General features: G+C 39.8%; 1 protein-coding gene across 1 annotated transcript in view; it reads right to left on the bottom strand.

The window, feature by feature from the left end:
- Nucleotides 1–18764, bottom strand: part of DOCK2 (dedicator of cytokinesis 2) — a 501787-nt gene that overhangs the window by 412047 nt on the left and 70976 nt on the right. The window contains exons 13-19 of the mRNA XM_073355961.1: nucleotides 18553–18678; nucleotides 15911–16035; nucleotides 9451–9549; nucleotides 5831–5903; nucleotides 5641–5744; nucleotides 2249–2432; nucleotides 2048–2145 (exon numbers count right to left, since the gene is read on the bottom strand). Of these exons, the coding sequence (XP_073212062.1) occupies nucleotides 2048–2145; nucleotides 2249–2432; nucleotides 5641–5744; nucleotides 5831–5903; nucleotides 9451–9549; nucleotides 15911–16035; nucleotides 18553–18678 (809 nt within the window). The remainder of the gene's footprint in view (nucleotides 1–2047; nucleotides 2146–2248; nucleotides 2433–5640; nucleotides 5745–5830; nucleotides 5904–9450; nucleotides 9550–15910; nucleotides 16036–18552; nucleotides 18679–18764) is intronic.

Raw genomic sequence — 18764 nt, 5'->3', positions numbered from 1 at the left:
AAAAACTACATGTATATTCAACAGTTACTGTAAGATTCAAGAATTCTGTGTTGTGTTGAAGATGCAGTCCGGAATCTGTTAAATGGACTTTCATTGTCATTTATCAAGTGCTTTACTGAAGTCCATATAAATTAGATCTACCACATTTCTCTTGTCTATAGAATCAGTTATCAAAGAAAGATGTCAGGTTAGTCTGACACAGCCTACCTTTGGTAAAACCATGTTGCATTATCTCCTATTTATGTCTGTCTAATTATTCTTTCCTTCACAATTTGTTCTAAAGCCTTGCATATATTGATCAGACTAATGAGTCTGCAGTTGCCTGGATCACACAGCCAGAGATATATTTATGGGACCCAGGTATAAGGTGTGCTAGCCTTCGTCACCTGTTTTGCATAGTAAGTCAGTTTTCTAGTTTCCTGAAGAGTAAACTACAGATGCAAAGTAAAGTTCCGATGGCAGGGGGGAAAATGGTTGTTTAAGCTATTTTCCCAATGATTTGAACACATACAAAGTGCAGCGGGAAGAGACACGGCACCACAAACTAACAACAATAACATGTTTACATTGGCTAAGGCATGTGGAAGCAGTCAGATGTTGAATTAAGGACCTCTAAGTGTTGGATTAATACTATGTCTGGAATATTCATGGGACTATGAGTTAGCTGAGCAATATTCCCTTAATCAAGGTGGGTGTCCCAGAAGACAACTATGTGAAGCTTCAAGTACACAGAAAATAAGCTATACTTGTTGGATGCAGGACAGTATTACTGCCTCTGCTAGTGACATATAGCTAGATAGATGTAGATACACATATGGGGAATACAATTTGACAAGGAGAAAGACCAAGATTAAGCCATCTTTCTACCTTCTGGAAAAACACTAATAAAAATTGGAGGCACGCGCCTTTATGAATGGGAAGTTACAGAAGTTATTTCCCTTGAGGATTTGTATCTGCCAGTTTTAGCTACTTCTGCAACCTTGCAAATAGTCTTTACATGGAGCAATAAACAACTGATATTTAAAGTAAATGCACATCACTTGCATTTGTTAACGTACAGGGATTCAGATTTATCCAATAGCTCTTTCAGTATTACAACCTCTAATCTACTCTCATCTAGGCTAAACATTTGTTATGTTGTCACTTAGATTTTCTTCTGCACATGCATTTCAAATTTGCAAAAGGATATTTGGTCAAATAAATTTTATATGTATAGCTGAAAGAAGTCAAATACCGTGGGCTATATGTTCATATCTGCTAGTGAATCAAATGACATTAATCTAACATCAAAATTTTATTGTACTCTTGCACACTTGTTCAAACATGGCCCAGCAAGCAACAATGTGTGAGGTCAGCATAGGAACTTCTGATATTAAACTGTCTAATATGAGGACACTTCCTCATAATACTAATGAAATCCTAAATTACCATCCTATAGTGGCTACATGATTTTCTCCATCCATATTGTACCTAATATCTATTTTAAAATTATTCTTACTGTCCCACTAGATGAATCCTTATAAGTGTGCAAACTGTATTTTGCTTTCACCAAGATTGGTACTAAGATATATTGAAAATTGTTTCCTCTGAGCATCTTGTACCATTAATGACAAAACTTTGTCACTGTAATGGTTTTATGTGATCAGAGAAAATTATCTCTGATCTCAGGGAAGAGTGATGTGCAGCTGCACTCTGCAACATCACCTCTTCCTAAATGACTGGAATGGTGTATTCTTTCCATTGTGTGGAGGAAGACTAGGTTCTGGAATAACAATGGCATACCTACTCTACTAAATGGAAAAAAATAATAGAGGTCATGAATAACCAACCATATCACGATCTAATCCCCTCTATCAGATGATTGTTGAATGCCATGAACAACAGCCTGATAGAAGCCTAAATGTTCTATCCTCTGTCAAAGGAGAAGCAGAAGGTTCACAAAATCATCTGTAAAGGGGAGAGGAACTCAGCAGTCTGCTATTTACAGAGCGCCAACAACAACAGAACAGCAGTTGTGTAACTGAATGTAACATTGGAAAGGAGGTACCTTCACAACTTCCTCACCATCCACAATCTTCAATTTTTCTAAATTTTCCTGTAGCAGTTCTGGTTTCATGCGCCACTTCAAAAGACCCAGTAAACCCACTGAAATAAATGGCAGAGAAGATAGCTTTTTAATGTCCGTGTGAGTTTTAAGAACGTGTAATAGCCTTTTTCAAATGCTTACACAAGAATATGAACTGCATACCATTTTGAGTTAGCTTTGTTGAACAAACCAGAGTTGAAATAGAAAAGGCATCCCGTGTGCTTACTGAGAGTCCTCCCACACTGCTAGCACTTCGGCTTAAGGTCAATCCTTTATTCTCCACATGTTGACGAGAGGAAGGTAGAGTCAAATAAGCACTGGCATCCTCCATTTTCTTACTATCACCCTGAAAAGATATTAGTTATGTATTATTTGTATTGCAGGAATGCATAGGAATCACAGTCCTGGACAAGCATTGGGCACTGCTCAAACATAACAAAAAGAGGGTCCCTGCCCCCAAAATAGTTTACAAAGTAAGCATAGGTAAGAGAAAACAGGTGACTGCACACAGACGGGGGAGCACAAGTAAATACAAACAATGCTGGTCAGGAAGAAAGTTGCAGTCGCGACACACCAGCAACCTCACCACTGTCAAGATTTTTTTTCTAGGCACCACAGGAAAAGTTTAAGGAGGGGTGACTTTAAGGGTGCTCAAAGGGTGCTCCTTCTCATATGCAAAGGGCAGCCCAGAAGAAATTGGAAAGGTGATTGTTTGAAAATGTAATAAGTGGACAATGCTGGCTGGTACCAGTGGCAGAATGCAGGCTGGAGTTGACCTCTCAATAGCACATGACAGAGAAGTAAAGTGGGGATAGGACATGAAGGGCCTTGAAAGTGGCAAAGTAGTTTGTGTTTGATGAAATGGAGAAGAGAAGAGGACAGTGAAGGGATGCAAAGAGGATGATGTGATCAAAGCAAGAATCCTGGAAATTTTTCTTTGAAGCACCATTTTGAATGGCTACAAGGGCGGGGGGGAGGGGGTCGAGACTGCATAATTCAAGGTCACAGAAGATGATGTTGCAGTAATTGAGATCTAACAGGAGGGTGACCTGGATTATCTGGATGGAGGGGAAGGTGATATCTTAGAGATGTTATTCAGGAATAATCGGCAAGTTGTAAAACAGGAGATTATTTCTTCTGATTTGAAGACATTCCATAGAGAGTCAATCAAAACAGAATTGTGGTGTTTGGCCTTCTAAGAGAGGTTGTGAATAGTGATGAGCCAAAGAAAATGACAGCATAATTTTGTATCAGGCGAAGTTAATCTGTATTCTGTAAAATTATTTTAGAGGTCCTCTCAATAATTTTATGCACTTGGATATTGATTAGGGAGGACAGATACTACAACAGACTGCATTCAGTTTGTCATAAAATCCAACTTGATTACATTGGAATGATTCAGAAATGAGAAATTAGGGAAAACTATACTCAGTTGACAATTAAGACTAGAACTGAAAACAGTCTCCCCAACACAAGCTTCTAGCAAAAGAAGCCTATTAAAATGAAAAAAACAAACGAACAACCACTTTAGTCAGATTATGAAATGGTAGGTACTAGGGAAGGAAAATAGAATATACCTAACTACAGCTCTTGGAATAGCTACTTGCACCATATAGTACATCCATCAGTTCACAGTTTGTACCCAATATTGTTGCAACTATTCAAATATCATGACTGTTCAGGTTTGAAGCTGAATTTCCAGACCATATCAGAAGGTGCAACTGCCAGCCTGTAGACCAAGTGTAGCAGATGTGGAGGAGAGTGCGCTGACCTGAAATTTACTCGGCACAGGATTTCTAGATTCAGGAGACTTACTCTTTGATATTTACCATAGCTCCAAAAGGTTTGGCCTGTGAAAGAAGGGCTGTGTGCCAACAGACCTATGGTGTCAGTTTTTATGGTTTAAATAGTTCTTGAGATAATTCATGCGAATGCATCCCTAAGAGAAGTCAGAGATGCTTCCCAGACTGACAAGATGTAAAAAGGGGCTTGGTGCCTAACTCAGTTCAGGTTCTCACTCAAAAGCATTAAAAAAAAAAAAAAGGTTTCCATCTCATGAGGAGATGTCCATTCTCTAGCTGCAGCCAAGCAAAGCACAGGAAAACCCTGAAAATTATCAAGAGATATATTGAGGGCAGAAAGGTCACTTTTGAAGTTGAAGATGTACTAGAACATTGGCAAGTGTTGCCTGCTTCCTCAATTTTATCAGTCTCACAATTAGGATTTTTTTAAAAGAAAAAGATACATGAGAGTCACAGCTTTCATTTTGAATAGAAAGTTTCTAACTTTCAGAGAAAAGCTTGAAAACATGATTCAAGTGCACACCAAAGGACTGAACATCAGAAGGCAAAAAAAAAAAGGGGGAAAAAGCCACCACCCCTAAAAACTTTAAAAGGTATTTAAAACCTCTTGAGTTTAAAGCCCTTCCATTTCTGGGATCCTGACTCATGTTTTTAAATGCCTAGCACTGGTGTTTCTGTATTTGAATTCTAGAAGTAGCATTTCTCTGTCAGAAATGATCTATTTTCTACCACAAATATAATGTGCCAACTCAGTTTAGCATTTCTAATATATATGCTCTCGCTTAACCAGAAGTTATGGGCTTGATGCAGGAATCACTTGCTGAAATTTTATGGGTTGCATTATACAATCAGTCAAGACTGGATGATCATAATGGTCCCTTCTGGCCTCAATATTTATCAGTTTTAACACCAACAAGAGGTGGGCAAATATCTAAAAAAAACACATTAATCTCCACTGGAATTTATAAACAATTTGCTTTAGTTGTGTGCAGGCCTCTGTTATAGCTTTCCATGAATATTACAGAAAAACTAGTTTACTGGACAGAACACATTTGGAAACAACTAATTAAGTACAGGATTGATCATATTTTCAGGAAATTCATTTCCAATTCCCTGTCTTCAGTATCTGCCTGAGAAACCCAAGTTTAATATCATGCATCCAACTAGGGACAGGGCGGGGGGAAAGTCAACCATGTTATTTGTGGCCAATCAGAACAAACCAGCACTGTTCAAATGTCCAGTATCCAAATCCCTGCAACTGACCATATACAATCCACATCTTAGTATTCATTGTAATTATAAAGCAACCAACCCCTCACAAATACTAGAAAGTCACAAACTGTTCACAGATTATTCACAAGGCAGGAGAGATCATGGTAAAATTAACTGAATCATATTCCAAGCTCTAATGATGGTTTCAGTCCAGGTCTTGAGTTTTGTCCCAAGCTTCTAGAAGTAGGGACAAAGTAGACTTTAAGCAGGGCAACAAAGGTTAAAATGTGGGAACAGCAACTGTCCTGTGTCATTCTACAATGATTCCTACCTATAGCAGATGTTTGGGGTCATCTTGACCAACTCTAGAAAAAGATGAATCCAGTCTCGTCCATTCAGAGGAAGGACCACATAATTTAAGTCTTTAGTAGGATAATGAGAGGAAGACCATGGAAAATTGGGAATATCATAGAAGACTGAATAGTAAAAAAGTCAGTGAAAAAAATAATTGCTTCTATGCAACAACCTTCATTACTATACCTTTAAGACTACCAACTCATGGGAGCCATCTTGCAGAGTTGTACCATCTTCTTTCATGAGCTTTACATAGGCCATTGCAAAATTCTTTTCTCCCTTGTCTTTAGCTACAAAGTACAAAATCATGTGTTATTTTTTTTAGAAGGACTGGCAACCTTGATTGCAAACAAAAAGAATAAATTTCTGTACTTACACTCTTGAGATGACCTATGTCTGAACATGAAACGCAGATGTATTCTTTGCATGTCTTCAATGGGGACTGCCACCTTTTATAAATCAGAAGTTATAGCACATAATGAAACTTGTCTACTTTGAAATGAATATCCACCATTCCTTTAATTGCTGGGTTTAGCCACTCATGCAATCTGGGCAATTTACAAATTCTGGTTGACATTGTGAAGTTGTTCTTACTGAAAAGTGCTGCATCAAGGAATGCCTCTGTATATCAATTATTGCTGACAAGCTTGTAAGCACATCTCTTCCAGATGAGGGACAATGAAGAAGAGTTACCTTTAATGACTGTACTCTGATTGCTCAGTATATATGCTAAGGAGGAGGGTGTCTAGAGCTGGGAGAAGCCACTTCCTCCAGCCTGCGTGTAAGTAGGCTCGGGTTTGAAGAGCGGAAAATTACTAGCAGCAGGACAAAGGAGCCAGGTGTTGATGATGGGAAGTATCAACTTGAGGGAGTTTGAAACATATGCTCTGGACTGGTGAGGAAACGAAGGCAGATAAATGTATATAGACTTATTTTTGTCTAGACCTGTGTATTTCTTGTGATTAAGAGCAATAGTGGTTTAGAATCCTCTGAAAGTCAGTCTGTGCATTATGTCTTACACACATGCCCTTCAAGAGTTAACCTGCGGACACAGAGCAACCAGATGGTGGAAGTTCTCGAAGAGAGAGTGTTTAAGCTTTAGGAGAGAGAGAGAGCAGTTGGCACTGGTAACAGGGGGTAGGCAGCTGGATCATAAAATTTCAGCTTTCAGAAGAGTGTGCTAAATGGAGGATCATCGCCCTGTGAGTATGTTGAGGGATCCCAACCAGAGGCAGTGCCTGGATTCTGTTCAACTCTGGAGGCTTAAAACACGTGGGGTCCAGTGGGCTCCTCACAGCTAGAGTTGCCAGGTGTCCTGTTTTCAACCGGAACACTCAGTCAAAAAAGGACCCTGGCGGCTCCAGTCAGCACTGCCGACCAAGCCATTAAAAGTCTGGTCAGCAGTGCTGTGGGTCTAAGGCAGGCTAGTTCTTACCTGTCCTGGCAGCATGCTGCATCCCGGAAGCAGCCAGCAGGTCCAGCTCCTAGGCAGAGGGGCCACAGGGCTCTGCGTGCTGTCCCCAACTCGAGCACCAGCTCCACACTCCCATCGGCCAGGAACCGCGTCCAATGGGAGTTGGGGAGCAGGGCCGTTGGGCGAGAGCAGCGCTCAGAGGACCATGGCCCTCCTGCTTAGGAGCTGGACCTGCTGGTCCCTTCCGGAGCACAGCACACTGCCAGGACACCTTAGCCCTGCTGTGCCACTGACTGGGAGCCGCCCGAGGTAAGCTGCACCCAAACCCAACCCCCCCCCCCCGAAACTCAGAGCCCCCTCCCACACCCTGAACCCCTCATCCCCAGCCCCACCCCAGAGCCCACATCCCTTTCCTCACCCCAACTCCCTGCCCCAGGCTGGACCCCCGCACACATACCCTGAACCCCTCATTTCTGGCACCACGCCTCCCACACCACAACCCCCTGCCCCAACCCAGTGAAAGTGAGTAAGGGTGGGGGGAGAGAGCCTCCGAGGGAGTGGGAATGTAGTGGGGGTGGGGGGCTTTTGGGGGAAGGGGTGGGGCCAGGGTGCTCTGTTTTGTGCTGTTAGGAAGTTGGCAACCCTACTCACAGCCATCTGGTGAGTGGGCAAGAGGGGGCACCTGACGAAACTTGAGACAGATATAACCACATGCAAAAATCAGTGCTGCTGTTTCCCACCTGTATGCTGGCCCTATAAAGCCTTGCATACACAAAACACATTTGCCTAGGCCTGGCTTCGGGAAGCAGAAGAGACCCTAGTCCTGAAATCATCTGCTTGGAATTCCTAATGAATTCCACAGTCATTAGGCACCACAGTGAAGCAGAATAGAGGAGGGTGTAAGAAAGGACTGCAGCAGGAGGAAGTAGACTGAGCTCTGGGTGCCTGGGTTTCTATTATACAGTCCAGAATGAAAATGTTCATCAGGACCAATTCCAATTTGCATGCGAGTATGGATAAAGCCATCAGTTATAGGGCAGACAAAATTTCATGTACTAGAAAACAAAAACAAAAAAGGAAAGTGAAATTGTACTGTTAATTATATGGATTTATAGAATACCTCTCAAAACCCTTTAACATCAATCATAAAGCCCTATGGAGGTAATTATACCTCTTCAGTAATGGATGAGCTGGAGTAGAGAAATATTAAATGACTTTCCCAAAGCTGCAGAGCAAGTCAGTATCAAAGCCATGAAGACAACAAGGGAGTCATGACCAGATCATCAGATCACATTCCCACCCACTCTCACACCTCTCATTCTGATTGCTAAAAGTCACAGACGCTACAAGGAAATGAATACGTTATCCAATATTAGCAGCACTCCATTAATATAAAACATTCTCATGATCTGACGGGTCACATATCAGATTTTTAAATTATATAATATAATTCTGATGTCCATCTTGTGGTTATTCCTATTTTCAGTATAGTAGTAGCTGTGTTGGTCCCAGGATATTAGCAGGACAAGGTGGGTGAGGTAATATCTTTAATTGGACCAACTTCTGTGGATGAAAGACAGACAGGCAATCTTATCTCACCCACAGAAGTTGATCCAGTAAAAGGTATTACTTTACTCACCTTGTCTCTCTTTATTGCTTAGACAGTGGTGGCTCCTGAAGTCACATGAGACTATCTTGAACATCACTAGCTACAACACAGCATTTTACACTACCTTAATCTGACTTCAAACCCCAATTTTCAAATAATTGAAAGCACAACTATTTTTCATGGCTTTCAATACAAAATCTATTCAAGTTACTGCCAAAATTTAAAACGGCAACAAGATATCAAAATGCATTTATCAGTGCTTTCAAAACTACAAACATGTTTTACAGCTGCAGATGACCTACCTTCCTCTATCCACTGTCACTACATACATTGGTGCAGTCGCAGACTTATTACACAGATTACTAACATAATTCAGCCCATCTTCCATAGCACTTTTCCAAAAAAGCATTGACTGTAGACTTGTCAAGTAACCTTGAGCCATGTTTTGTAATTATTGCCTTCAGAACCTTCCAGACTATTACAATTAAACACTCATTACATAGGTGTCTATTAGTTCTTCTCTAACAGACATCCAAGACCATAACAATCTAAAATTTACAGGAGGTTATTTACCATACTCGTTTAATCACTCAAGCTTCTCACTTTCTCTATTTTACACCAATACAGCTAATGGTGTACTTCATTTTCAATATGGCATATTCAGGACATAAGGTAAACTAAGATGATCTTATGGGTTTTGCTGCTACAACAACAAGAAATCCTAACACAGCTTTCTGGACTGAAACTTTAAGCATCACTTATCATGTATCCCAAACTGATAGTTGATGTAAGGACATACATGCAACTATATTTCAAAAATATATTTGAAATATTACAAAAAAATATTACAAAAAATGTGAGTTGTACTGTAATAGGTTGTTGTTGTTTTGGTTTGTTTGTTTGTTTTTTAGGAGAAAAGATAGGACCTGACAACTGAAGTGGAAAATATAAATGAAAAATGTTTGTGTCATACCTTTAATGTTTCCATCCAGCGTGGCTGTTTGACCTGATAGTAGAGAACTGATCTGTATTCACTTACAGGTTTGTCCCCTGCTCCCAAACAAATTGCATTCTTACACAAAAAGAGAAAAAAAATACAAACTTAGTTATTTTGTGTAAATGGCAAAACTCTCCTACTTAAGAACACTCCAACAAGGTACATATTTTCTGCATAACAGATTTACAAAATTCATCCAAAGAACTAGAAGTAAAAGCTGTTTAACTATAATAAATACTAGCATTCTAGAAATCAGAGCCATGAGGAGAAGCAGGAAGTCATGACCAGATCATCAGATCACATTTCCCATCCTGTTTCTCACACCTCACATTCTGATTGCTAAAGAAGTCAAAACACTACAAGGAAATGAATACAATTATCTAATATTAGCAGCACTCTATCAATATAAAACATTCTGAAAATTTCTGACCCTAATGGTAACCAGTCTGGTCACTTGTTTGTAACACTGATGTATTTATCGGATTTTTTTTAAAAAAATTCCATACAAAATAAGTTCCCTGATGGGCTTGCATTGATCAGTCTGTATTTTACTTGAATTATTTCTAAACCTTCAGACAGGGGTTTTTAACTCTAAATACATGCTAGTGCCAATCTTTCTACAAATCTTTAGAGGGTGCAACACTCACAACAGTATTCAGAGGCTAACTTGATTATTGGCATGAGTATAGGTTCACTATACTCAATCAATGCAATTCACCTTGTTTATTCCAGAGGTGAATTTGGCCCATTGTACAGAACCAAGAACACCATCAACCAAATTTAAATGGAAAAGCATCTTCCAATTTAAATGCAAAACAAGAATTGTTTACAGCTAGAGGCTACAGTGCTACATTTAAAGACACATATAAAAAGGAGTACAGGATATTCTGTTTATTGCACAAATAATAAAAGAAGGTTGTATTATTTGTACTGTGATAGCACCTAGAGACCTCAGTCAGACCAGCAACCCACTGTGATAGAAATACATAAGGAAGTCTCTGGCTCAAGGAGATTATAATCTACTTCAAGTATAGAAACGTCAACCATCCTACGTGTAAAATATGATCAAATGTCTTCTATTCCCACCAAGAGGTATTTTAATGCTTTCCAGCGTGTTTCTTCTTTGTTTTGTTTTTTGTACTGCAACCAAGTTGAACAATAAAAGTAGCCTTCAGCCTAGTGCATGCAGCTCTATCACCCCTTATGTGGCTCCCATTGAAATCCATGCAAGTTTTGTACACGCAAAGACTGCAAGAGAAGACTATATATTGACTAACTGAAGTACAAATAGTGTGTAGTACCACTACATAGTCGTGTTGTGCCTCAGGAGGGCATTTATTTTAAAACTTTCACAGGAGAAAGTAGGCCAGGGTCAGACATCCTGTCAGGGTTCCCTCCTCACTCTGAACTCTGGGGTATAGATGTGGGGACCCACATGAAAGACCCCCTAAGCTTATTTCTACCATCTTAGGTTAAAAAACTTTCCCAAGGCACAAATCCTTTCTTGTCCTTGGACAGTATTCACTGCTACCACCAAGTGAGTTAGACAAAGATTCAAGAAAAAGAACCACTTGGAGTTTCTGCTCCCCAAAATATTTCTCCCAATCCCTTCACCCCCTTTCCTGGGGAGGCTTGAGAATAATATCCTCACCAATTGGTACAGGTGAGCGCAGCGAAATCCCTGGGTTTTTAGGACACTAAAACCAATCAGATTCTTAAAAAAAAAAAAAAAACATAGAACTTTATAATAAAGAAAAAGAAGTAAAAGCACCACCTCTGTAAAATCAGAATGGAAGATAATTTTTACAGGGTAATCAGATTCAAAACACAGAGGATTCCCCTGTAGGCAAAACTTTAAGGTTACAAAAACCAGGGATAAATCTCCTTCTAAGCATAGGGAAAATTCACAAACTAAAACAAAAGATACTCTAACGCATTTCCTTGCTATTACTTACTATTCCTGTAATTTTAGATGTATCATTCAGTAGGAGCTGGATTATTTGCTTGGTCTCTCTATCTCCCGAGAGAACACACACAGAGCACAAAAACAAAGCTTCTCCCTCCCCAGATTTGAAAGTATCTTCTTTCCACATTGGTCCTTCTGGTCAGGTACTAACTAGGTTAATTGAACTGATTAATCCCTTACAGATAAGGGGATTCTGTACCTCTGGCCAAGAGGGATTTTATATTACTGCATACATAAAGGTTGTTACCCTTCCCTTTATATTTATGACACATCCACATAAACACAATCGCTTGAACAACCCTGAATCACAAAAAACTTCCAACAGTGGGAAGTGCCAGAATAGAGAAGGCTTGGGCAACCTCAGGAGATTTTAATTCCTTTAGCATGCAGCCAGTGCCCAGCAAATAACTTGCTCCATAAAGGGTCTAAGATGTAGGTGTTTGTGTATGGGAAAGGGAAGTTGATAAGTTGTGTTTGCTTTTTTCAGTTTTCTGGGAGGTTTAGCTGGACATCCATGCAGCTAGAGAAACCAAGGAGGACCAAGCAAAGCAAAGACACCAAAGCCCTCTCTTTTCTGGGGTTTCAAATTTCACAGGGCTCTTTTCCAAGAAAACAAGCAACAAAATCCTAGAGAAATGCCTGGGAACGCTTCCTTAAGCAGCTTATTTTATTTAATCTCTAAATGGCCAGAAAACTACAAATACAACTAGGGAAGATTTCTGTCTCTAGAACTCGCTTCCTTGTCTTTTAGAAAGTAACACTCCTCTCTTTCCTAAAAGTAGTCCATCCACTTTTAAGGTTCTGAATCTAAAGTAGGCTCAACTGGACACGATTACTTCAGTTCAGGAAGGCACTCCCAATTTAGATTCCAAAATCTCTCCTATGAATTAACTCAGAATTCCCAGGCCATTGTCTTGCTCAGTGAGACTTCCCTCTAGGGGCAGTACTAGGAGCAGGGGGCATGCTGGCAATAAGGCCCCCTCCTGGGGACTCCCTTCTACCCCCAGTACCTCTCATTTCAGGGCATATTTTTACATTTGTCGTGTTTCATTTCTACACTCAAAGTTATGCCCCAAAGTGCATTGTGGTCTGGATAGGCCCTACCCCACACCAATAGCATCCCAACCCCACTCCAAAGGGGAGTGCTCATTCGGTCCAAAAATAGAGCCACTTCTCTTGGCATCTGCTTTATTAACAAAAAGGTGTTCCCAAATAAACCTATATAAAACCCCAGGATTAAGCCTCAGCACGCTTTACTGCCTCTACAGTAACTTTGCCCCAATTTAAGTCTTCTACACTTGGTTGGCTGTAGTTTGGGCTCCTTCTCTCAGGATCTGTCTGCTCCAAACTTTAGCACTGTCTGCCTGAGGGTGTCATCATGCCACTTGCACCAGCAAGTCTGCTTTACCCCTTTCCAACAGGTTCAGCTCCAGCTAATTGGGTGTAGTTTTCAAGCAGTATCTGCCACCCTAGTACACAGCAACCACAGAAAGGCAGTCACTGTTCTCCTTGAATTTATACCCCATTTATGATTTAGAGAGGGGAAGAAAATGTGACACCCCCAAAAAGATCCAATTCTATGTCCAATTTTTGCCACCTGCTATACATCAAGCTCTTGACTGAAAAGACTCTCACAGTACAGCCAGGGATCCCACACACAGGGTAGCTAGTTCCCTGTGCTGAGGGGAAAATAGGCCAAGCTCTCACTTCTGCCTCTATTTCTACTTGGGATGGGTTTCATCACCCATCAAAAATGTAGCATCCCTCACTCATGCACATTCTGCATCCCTCACTCATGGAGCATCCCTCACACATGCTGTCAAGGTTCCTCCCCCACTCTGAACTCTAGGGTACAGATGTGGGGACCTGCATGAAAAACCTCCTAAGCTTATCTTTACCAGCTTAGGTCAAAACTTCCCCAAGGTACAAAATATTACACCCGTTATCCTTGGACTGGCCGCTACCACCACCAAACTAATACTGGTTACTGGGGAAGAGCTGTTTGGACGCGTCCTTCCCCCCAAAATACTTCCCAAAACCTTGCACCCCACTTCCTGGACAAGGTTTGGTAAAAAGCCTCACCAATTTGCCTAGGTGACTACAGACTCAGACCCTTGGATCTTAAGAACAATGAATAATCCTCCCAACACTTGCACCCCCCCTTTCCTGGGAAATGTTGGATAAAAAGCCTCACCAATTTGCATAGGTGACCACAGACCCAAACCCTTGGATCTGAGAACAATGAAAAAAGCATTCAGTGTTTTACAAGAAGACTTTTAATAAAAAATAGAAGTAAATAGAAATAAAGAAATCCCCCCTGTAAAATCAGGATGGTAGATATCTTACAGGGTAATTAGATTCAAAAACATAGAGAACCCCTCTAGGCAAAACCTTAAGTTACAAAAAAGATACACAGACAGAAATAGTTATTCTATTCAGCACAATTCTTTTCTCAGCCATTTAAAGAAATCATAATCTAACACATACCTAGCTAGATTACCTACTAAAAGTTCTAAGGCTCCATTCCTGGTCTATCCCTGGCAGAAGACCAGCATACAGACAGACACAGACCCTTTGTTTCTCTCCCTCCTCCCAGCTTTTGAAAGTATCTTGTCTCCTCATTGGTCATTTTGGTCAGGTGCCAGCGAGGTTACCTTTAGCTTCTTAACCCTTTACAGGTGAGAGGAGCTTTCCCCTGGCCAGGAGGGATTTCAAAGGGGTTTACCCTTCCCTTTATATTTATGACACATGCACACTAGATGCACACTAAATTACACATGCATAGTACTTGTTCTCGACTGTAGGTGGAACTAAAACTAAATTTGTACATTGTATTGGCCACCAGACATTTATAAATATCAGATAGCAGTGAACCCTCTATCTTAACCACTTCCTACCTTATGAAGTCATTCTTTTAAACATGAGACAAGAAGGTAGTAATATTGATACATCAAGAGGAGTAATGAGGTTTTATTTCTGGGTTCTACTGAGGAAATATAGTCATCTAAATTTGTAGAAATACATATCCCCAAAGGGTGTTTTATAATGCACCATTCTCACATGAGTTGTTTAAATTTATTCTGTGACATTTACTTATAGAAAGTGGCCTTCTCTCTTGTTTGCAGAAATAAATTGAGTGCCAGTTTTTCAATTTAAAACACATTAGTGTTCTCTATTGTGTACTATTTCTAATTCAGCTTTGCTTTTGTTATATCTAGATAAAGCAGAAGTCCAGTTATCTTCCCAATATTTATGTGCTCTCAAGATTATCTTAAATGAACAGATGAGCATTTTTGTGTAATGAAAGAGGTTTAAAAAGAGTGCTGTCTAAAAAAGAGCTTGAACTGATTGACTTAAGCTATAAATATAGACAGTGATGTGCTTTGTTTCTCATTCAGTTAGGGAGAAGGTGCATGAATAGAGTAAGATAGAAAATGTAAGTTATGATTTTATTTCTGGACATTTAAATATGGTCATTTTATTAAGTACTGAATTAATTAAGAGGTGCCTAAACTTTGGGATAAGCACCGTTAAAGAAAATTAAGTGAAGACATAAAATAGTGCTAGGTTTCCAAAAGGACTTTTACTGAGCTTCCACTTGAACATCCCCAAACTTGCACTTATGGGTTAAAATCATTACTTGCAGATGCGGGCAACAGAACTTAGAGATCCAAAGCTCTTTGGGGTGTCTTTCTCCTTCATTTTCACATGACAGATGTGCACACACACTGCTGGAGGCCACATTTTGATATTTGGCCCCATAATGAAGATTTGTTGCATCATACATGCATTAACGAGAATTCTCAATTCTGACAGCGTAAGGCTTTTTTCCAGATTTACATGGTCTTAAGAAATGTCACTGCTTTCACTCTTCTGAATACAGCACAGTTCCAAAAAGAATAGCATGAAGCTCAAAACAAAGTGGAAGAAAATCTTCCTAAACACTGGACAGCTATTAAGGTCTTGAGACAAATAAAAAGTTATACAAAAAAGGAAGAGAGACACCATGAAAAAACTAGTAAATATATACATTGCTACCTTACCTAACTCAAGCAGGCTATGCCCACCCAAGAGATAGGAATACAGTCTTTGTGTCCCATTCCTGCATTGGCTAGTTGTATAATGGAGATGGAACATTTAGTTTAACATAGTAATTACATTACTCTTCCAGGAATCCCCATGAGAAAATCTCCAGAGTCACAGTCAATAAGAGCAGATCATCTGTTTGCTCTCTAGTCAGAGATAACAGGTCAGCAAGTATCTTTTACAGGTTTATGCACACTACGTAAGGCTTTTATTAAATATAACAATTCCAGCATGACAAAACAACTCACTAGAAATAGAACACAAATGTACTGCAGGATATTACATTACAATGTTATTCAAAATTCATGTGAAGTGCAAGGCTTACTTCTAAGATGTGTTTAACATTTTCATGTTTAATGCTAATGGCAAGAGACAAAAACTTACTGGTATCACTTTTCCTTCTTCGTCACAGACACACATGATCACTTCCACATTTCTTTGGGTTGTTTTATTGTACTTATCAAAATCACCCATAGTCAGTGTAACATAAATATCATTTCTTATATCCCCTATGACAGAAATGCAAAAGAATAAAAATATATTACAAAATCAAAGGGAAACCCAAGAGGGTTTTTATAAGTAATAATGATTACTTACATACTCATCTCACTATGCTGAACTATATTAAATGAAGTTAAGTTCATTCTAAAGAAAAGTTTAAAGTGTTCTGCTTTGATATTTTCATTTGATCAAATTTTATAGTATGGTCTGAAACGAGAAAATGTGTTTCCTAAAAGGGAACTCATCTAACTCTCAGACTGCAGTGACACCTTCTGGTGAGGTGAAGTTAAGATGCTGTTGCTCAATTTGACTAATAAGATATGAAATTCTGTTTCCCCCCCCAAATGGGAGCTTTATAAAACAGCTTTTTTTGTTTTCCTCCTGTGAACAAATTGAGATGTCATCAAAACCATAATGCCACATACATGCCAGTCTGGATAATCTGAACCAAGAAATTGGCTTTAAACAAACATTTAGTAGCCTGACTTCATACATATTGGTATTTTAACTGGAACAAAAGCATAGTATGAAAGTCAAACAACTAATAAAAGCTGTAAATAATTCCTTATCTACGCAGTGATCATGAAAGCAATTTATGAGAAACATGGTACTTTTAGAATCAGAATCATAGGGTTAGAAGGGACCGCAAGAGTCATCTAGTCGGCTCCCCTGCCAAGATACAGGATTTGTTGTGTCTAAACCATCCAACACAGATGGCCATCTAGCTCCTTTTGAAAGCCTCCAGTGAAGGAGCTTCCACAACATCCCTAGGCAGTCTGTTCTGTTGTCCTGTTCTTACAATTATGAATTTTTTCCTGAGATCTAATCTAAATCTTTACATTGTATAGTTTGAACCCATTGCCTCTTGACCTGCCCTCTGTGGCAAGAGAGAACAACTTTTCTCCATCTTTTCAGGGCAGCCTTTCAAGTATTTGAAGACTGTGATCATATCCCCCCTTAATCTCCTCTTTCCCTTCAGCCTTTGCTCCTGTGGCTTACATTCCATCCCTTTGATCATGTTTGTTGTTCGCCTTGGGATCCTTTCCTTTGGTGACCAAAGTTGGACACAGTACTCTAGCTCAGGCCTAACCAGAGTCGAATAGAGTGGTACTATCGCCTCCCATGACTTGCTTGCTATACCCCAGTTAATGCAACCTAAAATTGCATTGCTTTTTTGCAACAGCATCACAATGTTGACTCATGTTGAAGTTGTGATCCATGACAACTCCCAGATCCTTCTCAGCAGTGCTGCTGCCAAACCAGTTATCACCCATTCTGTATTGGTGCATTCGGTTTTTCTTCCTTAAGTGTAGCCTTTTTTGAATTTCATTTCGTCATCTATAGCCCAGTTCTCCAATCGATCCATATCCCTTTGGATTTTAGCACTATTCTCCACAGTGTTGGCAACCCCTCTAGCTTTCTGTGAAAATTTGATCAGTATGCTCTCTATTCCTACATCCAGGTCATTAATATAAATGTAAAATAATACTGGACCCAGAACAGATCCCTGTGGAGCCCCACTCAAGATCTCCTTCCAGTCAGACATCATTCCATTAACAGTTACTTGTTGTTTGTGGTTGTTTAACCAGTTATGTATCTACTTAACTATAGTTCCACCGAGCTGCATTACTCCAGCTTTCTTATCAGAATGTCATGTGGGGCTGTCTCAAAAGCTTTGCTCAAGTCCAGGTATATGATGTCCACATTTCCCCCTACCCACCAAACCAGTCACCCTATCAAAGAAGCAAATCAAGCTGGTTTGGCATGGATTTGTTCTTCGTATATCCATGCTGGCTGCTAATGATCACCCCTTCATCCTTCAGGTATTCACCAATTGAACGTTTTATACATTTCTGTAATAGCTTCCCAGGTATCGAGGTCAGGCTGACTAGTCTATAGTTTCCTGGCTCCTCCTTTTCCCCCCTTTTTGAATATGGGCACTACATTAGCCCTCCTCCTGTCTTCTAGGACTTCCCCTATCATCCATGAATTTACAAATCTTATTGCCAGTGGCTCAAAGATTTCTTCAACTAATTCCTTTAGCACTCTGAGATGAATAGCATCAGGCCCCACTAACTTGAATTCATTCAAATTAGTCAGAAGATCTGAAATGTTCTTTACTTATCCCGATCTGCATCCCTTCCTCTTTGTCGTCTATGGTAATTTCACAAGTCGTCCAGTCACGTGTTATTTTTTGTGAGAAGACTGAAGCAAAGTATGCATTGAACAGCTCTGCCTTCCTATCATCATCTATCACCAGCTCACCTTCTCCACTGAGCAGTGGGCCAACACCATCCCTGATCTTTGTCTTCATTTAAGCATTTTTGTTTTAAATGATTTATCCTTACATTTTTTCTAAGTAATTATATTTCACTGATTGATGTAAGCTTCTAATATTTAAATTAGAAAGCACCCTGAAGTGTACATTGAAGTAAGCTCCAAGCTAAATATTACAGGTATTTATACTAGGCTTTACAGTGAAAAGGTGAAAGTCTATTTTCAGTGAAGAACAAATCACCTCCTACCTGGCATGATTATTTCAGGGAATCCCAGCTTCCTTGCAACAACTGTTGTCCTGTCAACGAGATGGGGGTAGTCCTTCCTAATCTGAGTCATGTCTCCAACAAGCATTTTCATAGTTACCCACAGACCTATAGAAAAAGCGAGAGATTATGTAATTAACAAACTTTGGAGTTTGAATTAAGTTACCATTTTTCTCTCCTCTAGAGAACTGCTT

This window comes from Lepidochelys kempii, chromosome 8, assembly GCF_965140265.1.
Source record: "Lepidochelys kempii isolate rLepKem1 chromosome 8, rLepKem1.hap2, whole genome shotgun sequence".
Lineage (NCBI taxonomy): Eukaryota > Metazoa > Chordata > Testudines > Cheloniidae > Lepidochelys > Lepidochelys kempii.
Note: the sequence above shows the minus strand (reverse complement) of the source record. Positions and strands in the feature narration are given on the sequence as shown.